This window comes from Petaurus breviceps, unplaced genomic scaffold (genome assembly GCF_028583685.1).
Source record: "Petaurus breviceps papuanus isolate PSGF00001 unplaced genomic scaffold, PetGlider_PUasm1.0 140, whole genome shotgun sequence".
Classification (NCBI taxonomy): domain Eukaryota; kingdom Metazoa; phylum Chordata; class Mammalia; order Diprotodontia; family Petauridae; genus Petaurus; species Petaurus breviceps.
Genome location: NW_027185698.1, coordinates 51,642,376 through 51,654,205, shown reverse-complemented (window position 1 = coordinate 51,654,205; position 11,830 = coordinate 51,642,376). Strand labels below are relative to the sequence as shown.

General features: G+C 43.5%; 1 protein-coding gene across 1 annotated transcript in view; it reads left to right on the top strand.

Moving 5' to 3' along the window:
- The first annotated feature begins 1,934 nt into the window (after positions 1 to 1,934).
- The window catches only part of SPON1 (spondin 1), a 414,385-nt gene continuing 404,489 nt past the window's right edge, over positions 1,935 to 11,830 (top strand). The window contains exon 1 of the mRNA XM_069072920.1: positions 1,935 to 2,816. Coding sequence (XP_068929021.1) covers positions 2,594 to 2,816 — 223 coding nt within the window. The 5' untranslated portion in view covers positions 1,935 to 2,593. The remainder of the gene's footprint in view (positions 2,817 to 11,830) is intronic.

Below are 11,830 nucleotides of genomic sequence, written 5' to 3'. Positions count from 1 at the left end.
GGAGTATTGAACAACTAATGATTAAAAACAGGGATAGAAAACCCAGAAGTCTGTCAGATGATAAAGAGGATTCCTGATTGGCTGAGACTGAGACTAGGATTATGAAACTGTCAAATGAGTTTGATTCACTTTGACCATATAGATGAATCCAAAATTTATGTATGGGTGTTCTGGGACACTAAGAACTATTTCTTCCTAGGGGTCTGGTAAGGGCCAGAACCTCAAAATTATGACAAGGATTGCTAACCAAAAAAAGATTATGAATAGGCCTAGGAAGCTTAGGTACTATGTAACCCAACGTGTGTATATACATGTACTTTTAACAATCTTCTTCAGGTATATTATTTATGAATTTATATTATCTCTTTTTCTTTTTTAATAAAGCCCAATAAACACATATTTGTGGTATGGGAATAATGGAAAGAAACAGTGGATTTTGTACTCAGATATACAATTACTGTGAAGGTGTCAGAAAAGGGGGTAAGGGAAAGAATGGGGCATGGCAGATGTTTGGACCCAGGATGTTAAGTCAGTTCTGGAAACAAGGTCAGGGGATTTGATGCTTAGAATTGGAATAGAATGAAGGTTTAGAAAGTAGCAGCCATAATCAGGAATATGTTAACTCTGGGTATAGAGATGAGTGATAGGGGAGTATCATTGATAATAGAGGAAAGTTCAATTGTGGATTCAGTTGGACTTTGGCACTTATAGGTGTTGGATGCAAAGAGAGGCACTATAATAAGGGAATCCCAGGAGAGAGGGGAGGTTGACTGTGATTGCCTCACAGGGCAGCTCATGCTTCCAGATTAGGTACAGGGGAGTGTGGTCACCATGGGAAGGTAGCGCCCCTTCTCAGTAAGGGAACAGCTCTCCTCATGGAATAGTGGAGCCCTGGGAGAATGCCTCACCTCCCAACCTTTGCTCCAGTTAATTACAACTTTATAAAGAAGTGAAATATCTTTCAAAAGGGTAAGGTCTCCAAGACAGATTCAAAGGTGACCCAGAAAATTTATCATCCAAGCCTAAGGCAAGATGCTAGCTTAATTGGCTGTCAAATAAAAGATATATAGTCCCCTCACTCAAGACATTTGGCAAGGAAAAAGATAAGACTGTAGCTGAAATGAAGAGTAGAGGTGATCAAGAAATGGAATAGTATGGTAGACTTTAGAATGAATGGGTGCTAGATAGAAGGAGAGATTAACTATGTTTGAGAAAGGACAGGATAAGTATGGGCACAGAAACCCATGGAGGATCCAGGTGTAGTAGGAGATCTGAGAAGCCAGGGGGCAGCACGAAGGCATCTGACACCCACAGTTGTGGATCATCTTGTCTCACAAGGTCCCCTAATTTCACCCCCAGAGTTTAATAAGAGGGATAAGCGAGCAGAGGAAGAGTGCCTGTATTGGATGTGTAGAAAGATTCGAGTTAGGGGACTGAGTGGCAAGGGTGCTGGGCCAGATCCGAGTCTAAATCATGCTCACCACACTTATTAACTATGGCAAACTTGGGCCAAGTTTGCATAAAGTATGAAAAAAGTACTTTTGCAGATCTTTAAGACCATAAGAATGTCGGCTCTCAGTGTTGATCCACCAGGTTCCTCTATTTAGGGAAATGGGAGGAGAGAGGAGATCAATCTCCTTCCTTCTGATGCCCAGCGTTCCGCTAACTGGCACCTTTCCAGCCATTGGCCCAGCAAAAAGGCCCTGGCAAGGCAGCGTCAAAGTTAAAGCCGCTCCTCACCCCTCCCCGAAGCAGGGAATCTGCCTCAACAGCCCGGCATTCTGGCCCCATCAGTATTTGGCCGGAGGGTGGGGCATTGAGGAAGGAAAAGAGAGAACGAGTCTAAAGATAATGATTACCCACAACTGAGAAGAAAAGCAGGCCCTTCTTTGAACTTTTAGAACGACCAGAACAGCTACAACCCTGCCCCCCAACACCTTTTAAAATTCTGGCCTCTCCTCCCTTCCCCTCCCCCTCTATCCCGTCCAGTTGGCGCACAGTGACCAGACTTTGGCCGGAAGGCGAGGGATGAATTTCGATGCTGTCAGCCTAGCTCACATGGTGAGCGTGGCTTAAGCCTGGCTGGATGTCTAGGAGACAGGCAGCGGAGGCAGCAGCGGCAGCAGCGTCTTCCTGCGCTCTGTTATTTCACCAAACCTTGGGAATACCGCCGGGCAGAGTAAACATTACAACTGCTAATCACTAGCTCTGAAAGAAAACAGCGCTTCACTTGGGGATCTGGGCAAAATCAGCCCTCCTGCCTCCGCCTCCCTCCCCCCTCCGCTCCCTCGCTAGCTCGCTCAAGCCGGCGGCAGCTGATTAGAGAGCAGGGAACATTCCCTCGCTGGCCCGCAGCTCGCTCCCTCTCTTTGTTTCTTCCTCCTTTTCCTCCCCCTTCTCGACTCCTCTTCACGGTTTCTCGCCCCTCTCGGGGTCTCTGCTCCCTGGGGGCGGGGGAGCTCCTTCCTCCAAGGCTGGAGCTGACGAGCCGCTGCCCTGTTCAGTCGCCTCCCCTCTGCCCGGCTTTCTTCAGGGGGCATTTCCACAGCGGCGGCGAGGGCTAGGAGCAGAAAGTTGTGGAGCTCCTGAGAAGATGGGACTTTCTTCTTCACCCTTTCCTTGGGCGCTTCTCCCCCTGGCGCTCGCCCTCACGGTGCTGGCGTTCCCAGATGAGACCCTGGACAAAGTCCTCAAGTCCGAAGGCTACTGCAGCCGCATCTTGCGTGCCCAAGGCACCCGCCGGGAGGGATACAATGAGTTCAGCCTCCGGGTGGAAGGGGACCCAGAATTTTACAAGCCGGGCAACAGTTACCGGGGTAAGTCGTCTATGAGCCGGGGCTGAGGTCACCCCAACCCCGGCCACTTGGCCGGGCTACCCTATCGCGAGCCACCCTCGGGGCGGGTGGCTCCTGGCCCCTTGGGGGAGACTGGGAGCCGGCTCGAGAAGTTCTGAAGGTTCGCCTCCAGTGCCCGGAACGTCTGCAAAGGGTCTTTTATTGTTTTCTTCTCCTAGTTTGAGAACTTGGAAAGGGCTTCCGCGTCTGCTCTGGGGCAGTAGGGGGTTAGCGGCAAAGGCGTTTGTCTGCCACTTCACCCCAGGCGTGGTGCTCCGGGTGGAGTGAGCTGAGACGTCGGGGCAGCCCGGCTTCCTCTCGCCTTCCGCTACTTCTGCAGCCGCGGGCTCTGGGTGAGCTGAGTCTAGGGTTTTAGGACAAGCAGGAAAGGGCGCTAGGGCCCGGGCGTGGAGGGTAGGGGTTCTGCCTTGGCTACCCTTTTTCCTCCATCCCTAATCCCTCAGCGCAGGTGTGCTTGCTAGGGCAGAGGCGGGGCAGGGCTGGAGCAGGCTCTTAGAAACCCCAGAGGAAAAAGCTGGGATTCCCACCCCGCACGTTTTCTTTCGGCTGCTGGTTCGGCGACTTCCCGGGTGAGGGCGCTTGTATTTTTTCATTCTAACTACCTGGCCTTTGGCAGGTTCACCTGGGACCTTTCCCCACCTGTGTCTGGAGCCGGGCGAGGTAAAGCCCGTGGGATTGAGCTAAATACCCGGTGGGGGCGTCCCCGTGCTTCCTCTTTGTGGGAAAAATCTTTAGCTTCGAGGCCTGCAAAGCTGACTGGAAGAGGAGTCACCTGTCAGGCCCTTGGTCAGATCTAGAGTCCCGGCAAAGATAAGCCCATTTCCTGGAGTCAGTTGGGGGACTGCAGGCGATAAATCAAGGTCCCCCTGCCTTCTTTTGACACCATCTCTCAACCTGGGTCTCTAGTTAGCCCGACTCCATCATTCCTCTGCCTAGCAGGTATTCCCAGAAAATGGGGGAGGTGGGAGGAAGGTATTATCCCGGGAGGGGAGAAACCAGCTTCGGAAAAGCTCCCTTGAAAAAGGGAGCAGGGGCTGCACCTAGTGAGAGGAATGCCGGCCTTCTAGGCCCCCCCTGGTTGGGTGCAGAGTTCTGAGTGGGGAGGGAACACCGTCTTAAAAAGAGGTCCCTGAATAAAGGGACTCGGCAAGTAAGGACTGATCCTCTGTCACTCCTGGAAGGGATGCACTAACACAGTAGCAGAAAGTTTTAAGGAGAGAATTCTACTAAAAGGCAAGGTCTCTTGCCTAGCCCTCCCTTTCCAGTCCCAAGATGCATTCAGCAGCGTGTTTAGATGCGACATTATCCGAGCCACTTGAGGGAGTGAGAGTCGGAGGCTGGAGGAGTCCTGAATCTGGCGGAATTGGCTAAGATCCTTTTCCGCGGGCTGGTCACAGCCTCCTCTTGCCTCTGATCCGGGTCCCAAAGGCTTCGCTGCGCCCTCTGCAGTTGAGGACAAGACAACCACAGAAGTCTGGCAGGTGAATTGTTTGCCTGTTACATAAAATCTCACTTCAGAAGAAAAGGTGAGAAGGTCCAATGCAGAACACGGAGAAAAGCGGAAAGGTCATAGAAGACCCCAGTTGAAGTTCCACAGAGAACTAGCCGGCTTGTCTTCTAGGGCTATAGGAATGCAGGTCCTTAATCTCCTAACATGATTTCCCTTCCATCCCACTTCCCCAAATCCTGAAGTCAGAGTAGAAACAGAAAACTTACCGAATTAAAAAAAAAATTTATTGGCTTAAATGGGAGTAGAGGAGGAAAGGGTACAATTTTGCAATTTTTGCCTTTTTATAGAAGAAATAGCATAAGGTATTTGAGCACAGATCTGCTGATCAGCAGACCTGGGATCTCGTTTTAGCACTGCCACTAAGTAGCCCTAAGGAATTAATTTTATCCTCCAGGCTGGGGTTTTCTTATCTGTAAAATGAGAGGGAAGAACTATCTGAGCTTTGCAGCCTGATGATCCAGAATAAGCCCCATACTAGGAGTAAAGAGAGCTGCTTTTGAGTTTTGGATACCTTACTTTCTGTCCTGACCTTGGACAAATTATTTTACCTTTTCTGAGCCTTAGTTTCCCCATTTGTAGATTGGGTAAAATCATACTGATACTACCTGCCTTTCAGGTTGCGGGAGGTTGAGGAAGGACTTTACAAATGTTTAAGTGATATACTATTATTTAATATCCCTCAGCTCTGACATCCGCTGATTCCACTGAAATGACATTTCTTTTTGAGGTTTCCTAGCTCCCTCAGCTGGAAGCATTCTTTCTCTCATCTTACATACGATACATATGTATATAGTATACAGAAATTATATATGTATATATAACTTTAAAACTTATATTGTAATAATATAATAAAACTAATTTGTATTACATTTATTTATATATGCTTGCTAGTGAGAAAGTCACAGGGGTTGGGGATGGTGGTAGGGGCAGTGGTGTGTGTGCACGTGTGTAAAATAGGGGCATTTACAAGAACAGTACAGTCTTTGAAGACATCATCAGGAAAGTGGTCAGCACAGGAGGTGGACATATCTTTCAGTTATTGCTATCTTTTATTATCACTTTGATTCTTGCCGAGATGTTGGGACTAGTCTTTGGCTGACATTACCTAACCTTCTTGGCTAAGTCCAGTTTACTGTCAGGTCTTGTCTACTATTTTGGGCCAGTGAACCTCATTGTGGTATGAAGATGATTCTAACTTCTTTAAGTTTATGCCAGTAGAGCCCAAGCTCTGGCCAGTCCATCCAGGTTAGAAGGGCCTCAAATCTGGTGAAAGGTTATGTGTTCATTTTTTGTCCCAAAATGAATCCAATAAGCTTGGAATGCTTCATCTGTGGACTTGCTGCAAAGGGATGAATTTTTCAGCCAAACTCAGAGCATCTGCTAAATTATACATAGCTTGATATCTGCATCAGTGGAAAGATGTACCTACATTGCTGAAATGACATACTCCTGAAGCATTGAGACCCACATAGCTTTACAGTATTTTAGTATTTCAAAGAATCCAAGCCTTGATCTATCTGGATATTTCCTTTGCCAAAATACTACCCTCTATGATTTAAATAATGTGATGGTTTCAGTAGCCTAACAATTTTGATTGACTCGGGAACCTTCCGGGGCTAAGTTGTGTGTGTTTTTGTTTGTTTGTTTTTGCCTTTCTCTGGGTTGGTATTCAGATGTCAGAGTGTACATCTATTGTTGGCTTGAAGCCTTTCTATCAAAAAACCAAGTTTTGAGCTTTGCTGGCATCTCCCTTCAGGAATCCAGGATGTCTTGGATCCCTTTAGCTGTCCTGCCGGGTTGGCAGAAAATGGAGTTTGTGGAAGATAGATGTGTCCTATTACTCTTATTAGATTGTAATAGGTCAGCAATGAGGGATTATTTATCTTTGTAGCTCCTCTGGCATCTAATATAGCAGTTTATAAGACTTAGAGAAGGAAGAGATCTAAAAACCATGTATTGCAGTCTCCTTATTTCACAGATAAGGAAATGGAAGTCTAGAAAAGGTAAATGACTTGCCCAAGGTCACACATGCCATAAATTTAAGAGTTTAGATTTGCAACAAGATCCTCAGATTCTATATTCAGTTGTTTTTCAGTTACACCATGACCACATCATATCCTTTGTGTTGTTGGAAATTTATAAAGGTTTTAGATAATATCTTGGATTTATCTTAACTTATATAAAATTCACATAGATAAAATTATATATATATATTTTATACAACATATATATGCATTTGTATAATGTTTTTCTTGTATCAATCATATGAGGTAGGTAATAACATTATTATCTCTGTTTTACAAAAGAAGAAACTCTCACCCAAATTCACATTGTCATAGAGTAGTCAGTAAATGGTTTAGATCCTAGAATTGAGTCTTCTGACATTAAGTTTAGTGTGGTTCCTTGCAGTGCCTCTTAAAACCATTGATTAAGTCATTTCAGTGCAGAACTGCATTCATTATGCCTACAGCCTTTCCCTCCTTTTGCTTCTGGGATGGTATTATTTTACCCTTGGTTTATGTCCTGACTTGCTTTATGTTGTGGCAAACATAAATAAAAGGGAGACTATACAGGGGTCTTCATCTTGGAATGTATTCACCCTATGAATCTCATTAAGTCATTAGGAACCAAATGGTGTTGGCTTGGTTGATGTGACATTTTCTACATGAGAGAGTTGGTTTGTGCCCTCTGAGAACAATTATGTTAAAAGTAGTTGTGATGTGTTTTGTACAGCTTATTGACCACAAAAACAACAATGTCATTCCTGTTTTTGCTAGCTTTTGAAGTGGGACAAGCACAAACCAACCACAGAGATTTTGTAGATGAGTAGTTTGTTGTTTTGCCTTGCTTCTCTTTTGGGGGTTAGAATTGGCCTAAAATGTGCCCCAGATAGCTTAAAAGGCCAGTCCCCCATATATGTGTCTACATATATATCTACAAACACACACATATATGTACCTTTGTGTGTCTATATGCATTCCCATGTATGTAGTTTAGATCAGCCAGATCGGTCTTTCTGATGTCCCTCCATTATTGGCTCCCTTATGTGTATTGCATGGCATTATAGATTTGGTGCTGGAAAGGGAACTTAATGGCTGTCTACTCTAAACCCCAAATTTTACAGATGAGGAAACTGAGGCCTGGAGAAGTTAAGTGAATCATGTAGGGTCACACAGGTTGCCAGCGACAGGCCTGGGGTTTGTACAAGCAGCCTCTCACTTCAAAGCCAGGGATCCTTTTGTTTGACCTATGCTGAATAAAAACCAAACTCTTTAACCTCCTTAACTGGATGCTTCACAGTCAGGTGCTAACTCATCTTTCTGGTCTCATCTTATAGCAGTCTTCCTTGTGACATCTCTACTGCAACCAGATTATGCCCCCTTCCCCCACTGTTTTCCCACTTCATTCCTAATCACAGTATCCTTTATACCGAGAATGCCTTTCTCCCATCTTGCCCCATTGATATTCTACCCATCTTTTAAGGATCTGAGGAGAAGTTTTATATAACTTAGGTTTGTATTCCTTATATGACTTTATATGATCTTGTGTATCACACCACTAGCACGTTGAGGACAAGGAATAAAACAGGGAAACAACTAATTGAATTATTTAGAATTAATTTACATTGTTTAAAATTTTTTCTAAAATTCTCCTCTAGCTCAGTTTTCTATGAATGAACTTTTTAGTTAAAAGTCTAATAATAATAATAAGGCATTTACATAACACTTTAAAGTTTTAAAACAATTTTATATCCATTATCTCTTTTTAGACTCACAACAATCTTGGGACACAGGTGCTATGGGTAATATTATTTCTAGTTTTACAGATGAAGAAGCTAATGCCTTGCCCATGTCCATAAAGTTCATAAGTGTCAGAGGCAAGATTTGTTTCGAGTTTCTTCTCATTTCAAGTCCAGACCTTTGTCTACTATACCAAGCTGACATGATCACCTTCCTTATTGATTTATGCTTCTGAGCACTGAGCTACCTCCATCAGAATGCTAATCATTTTATACAGAAATGTAAACTGGTTTCTTTTCATGACTACGTCTATGTCTCTTTATGTATCTAAGTGTTTCTATCCTTCTGTCTCTGTTTCTGTATTTCTCTCTGTGTCTTTCTGTCTCAGAGTTAGGTTGGAACCTTGTGTCTGCTTTCTGTGTAACCTTGAGCAATCACTTAAGTTCTCTGAACCTTGGTTTCTTTCTTTGTAAACTGAGGACAATGATAACTTTTGTGTTTACCCAATATATGGTGACTTTGGGGGTTAAATGAGGTAATAGGTCATTCTAAAGGCACTTTGGAAAAGCTACAGCACAATCCATATGGAACAGTCTGTAAGTTGTTGATTGAACATCCAATCTTGGAGAAAGCCACATGGATGGGAGGTTCTCCGCCACTCAGTCTTTGGTGTTGGGCAAGTTATGACACATTTTTCATGTCTGTTTCTATATCTGTAAATAGCGAAGGTGGACTTAGATAATCTTTAAAGTTGCTTCTGATTCTGTGACTTGAAGATGCTATGAAAGAGTTCCAATTGTTATGTCTCAGATAGGAATAGGAACTGGGTCTGTGATTTAAGTAGTATAAGCAACTCACTGTTAAGGAAAGTCTTTCTACTAATGCAGGTCAGCACCTTCTTTGCAATTTATAGTTCTAGAGAGTTGACAAAAGCACTAAGATGTTGTGACTTCTCCAAGGTCACACAATCAGCGTGTGTCAAAGGTGGAACTCAACTACCAGTGTGACCACAAGTCTTCCTGAGTTGAAGGCCAGCAATGTAATTCATAAGGAATCAAGAAGTATCTACTAAGTCCCTACTGTGTTTTCAGTATCAAACATTTCTTTGCATTGTATCTTCTACTTTTTAGGCAAAGTGACATTCAGATGACCTATTGAGCATGAAGCTAACTAGATCCTTCCCTCCCAATCTTCTGACAAAGGTCAAGCTTCCCCTCTGCCCTTTCAGATCTTTTAAGTTTCTTATTGAAGCTTCACTTGTGTTTTTCCCTGTTCAAGGAACATTCTGATAACATGAAGTATGGAGTGCATTCCTCTATCTTGAGGTACTCCTTTTATATCATAGGAGCTCAACAATTTAATAAACTATTGTATAGTAAAACAGCTGCCATTTGGAGCCCCAGGAAAATGAGTCATTTTAGCTTGCTGGGGCATGTGGCATTGAGGCACAGCTGGCTAGACTATTTTTCATCCCTGATATGATCTGAATGTTTTTAGCTTACCATCTCTGATTACTAGTCCCAATCCTTTTTCCCCTTCTTTCCTCCACGCAGAAGAAAGGATACTCAGTTACCACACAAGCATTCAGAGCATCAGGGCATCAAATATAGGACAGGCTTTATGTCACTTGACAGAAAATGCAAAACAGAAAGCACTTGCACCTGAGATCACAGACAAGCATCTCTTCCTTTCTAGTAGCCTTCTATCTCTCCCAGGAAACTCCACAGACTTATGATGCCATTATAGAGTTATGTTCCCTTTTGCCCACTCACCAGAGGAAAAGACTTAGGGTTCCTAGAGAATGACCCTATTTGGTCTATGTAACTCATAGGACTGGTGGAGAGCAAAATTCAAGTTTGCTTCTCTGCGCTAGTGGTATCAAACACAAATGAAATAGATCCTGTTTGGCAGCATATTGACTTATAAAACCATAAATGAACATTATCTATGATTTATCCCATCTTCCTTCCCTCCCTCCTTCCCTTCCTTCCTTCCTTCCTTCCTTCCCTCTACCTCTCTCCCTTTTTTTCACCTTTCCTTCCCTCCCTCTCTTCCTTCCTTCCTTTCACATTTCCCAGTTACACAGTGGCTTCATTCAGATCACATTTGGCTTTAGGCCTAGAGTTCGACACCTTTGCTCTGCTATGTAGTTATGACTTCTCATTGTTTCTTCTTGGCTCTGGTTCCTGGTTGGCTTACGAAGTTGACATAATTTAGTGAAGAGTACTAGACTTGGGGACAAAAGACCTGTATTCAATCCCAGCTTTGCTATTTGCTACTTGCATAACTTTGGACCAGCCATGAGTCCCAGGTTGCTCATTTGTAAAGTGAGGAGGTTGGCCTGGATGACTTCTAAGGTACCCTCAACGTGACATTACTCTAATTTTCACCCCTCTTTTCCACCTCCATTGACATCTCTCATGCTATTTTGCTCTTCTGTGAAAATTATGACTTTCGTCAGCAGTGACATGTCTGTCATCTCTGTTGCCAAGGAAGCCAAGGCTGGTGGATCTTTTAACCTTGAGTATTCTGAGCTATCGTGGGCTGTCCTAACTGTGTGTCTGCACTATTTGACATTAATGTGGATGCTCTAGAACTGGGAAGCCACCAGGTTGCCTAGGGAGAGTTGAAGCAACCCAAGTCAGAAATGGAGCAGGTCAAAACTCTTGTAATTGGACCCATGATTACACAAGTACTTCTAACCTGGGTAAGATAGGGGGACCTATTCTTAATTTAAAAACTTTTCCCAAATTTAGCCAGCCTTTGAGGTGTAATCTTTTAGTTTATGACTCTTTTCTGTAGTGTTTTAAAGTCAAAGAGTATTGCTTTGTAGCCAGAGAGGTTGGGAGATAATAATAGCATTTATGTTGCAGGGTTATTGTGAGGATCAAATGAAATCATATTTATAAAAGGCTAGGCATAGGGCCTGGCACATGGTAGGTAGTATATAATCGCTTATTTCTTTTCCTCTTACCCCCAAAGAGGTAGGAATTATGGAGCTACTTCCAAGTCCAGAAAGTCTGAATGTATCAGAAGCTTAGATACCAATGTAGCAAAGGTTTTACTTTTCCTAGTTCATGACCTTACTCATAACAGCCACTCAGCAAATATCTATTGAATGAATGGGTGAATATTTTATTAAATCATCAATTGACATTTAGCAAATACCCAACAACTTACTGGATTCAATGCAACTGGAGCAAATGTAAAAGGAACAGAGTTTTCACATGCTTTTTCCTAATGGCAGAGTAGTGCCACTAGATTTTTCCCACTCAGCAACAGTCATAAAATTAACACAAATTTTGAGTTGGAAGGGACTGCAGTGGCTGTCTCATCCAACCTATATCCCCAAAGACATGCCTACCAAAACATTAAGTCACAAGTGGCTATCTAGCCTGTGATTGAAGACTGTCTTTAAGGATGGGGAACTGCCTCTTGTGAATTGTTCATTTCACTTACGGATAGCTCCAATTTTTAGGAAGACATTTCTGACATCAAACTTAAAATTGCTTCTTTGCAACTTTAACTTGTTACTGATTCTGTTTTCCAGAGGAAAATAGAACAAGTCTTCTTCCTCTTCCACATGACAGCCCTACAAATACTTGAAGACAGCGGTAATGTTTCTCTTAGTGTTCTTTTCTCCAGGCTAAGTATCCCAAATTCAATTATCCCTCATATGACATAGACTGAAGACTCTTCACCATTCTGGCTTCCTTGCCCTGGAT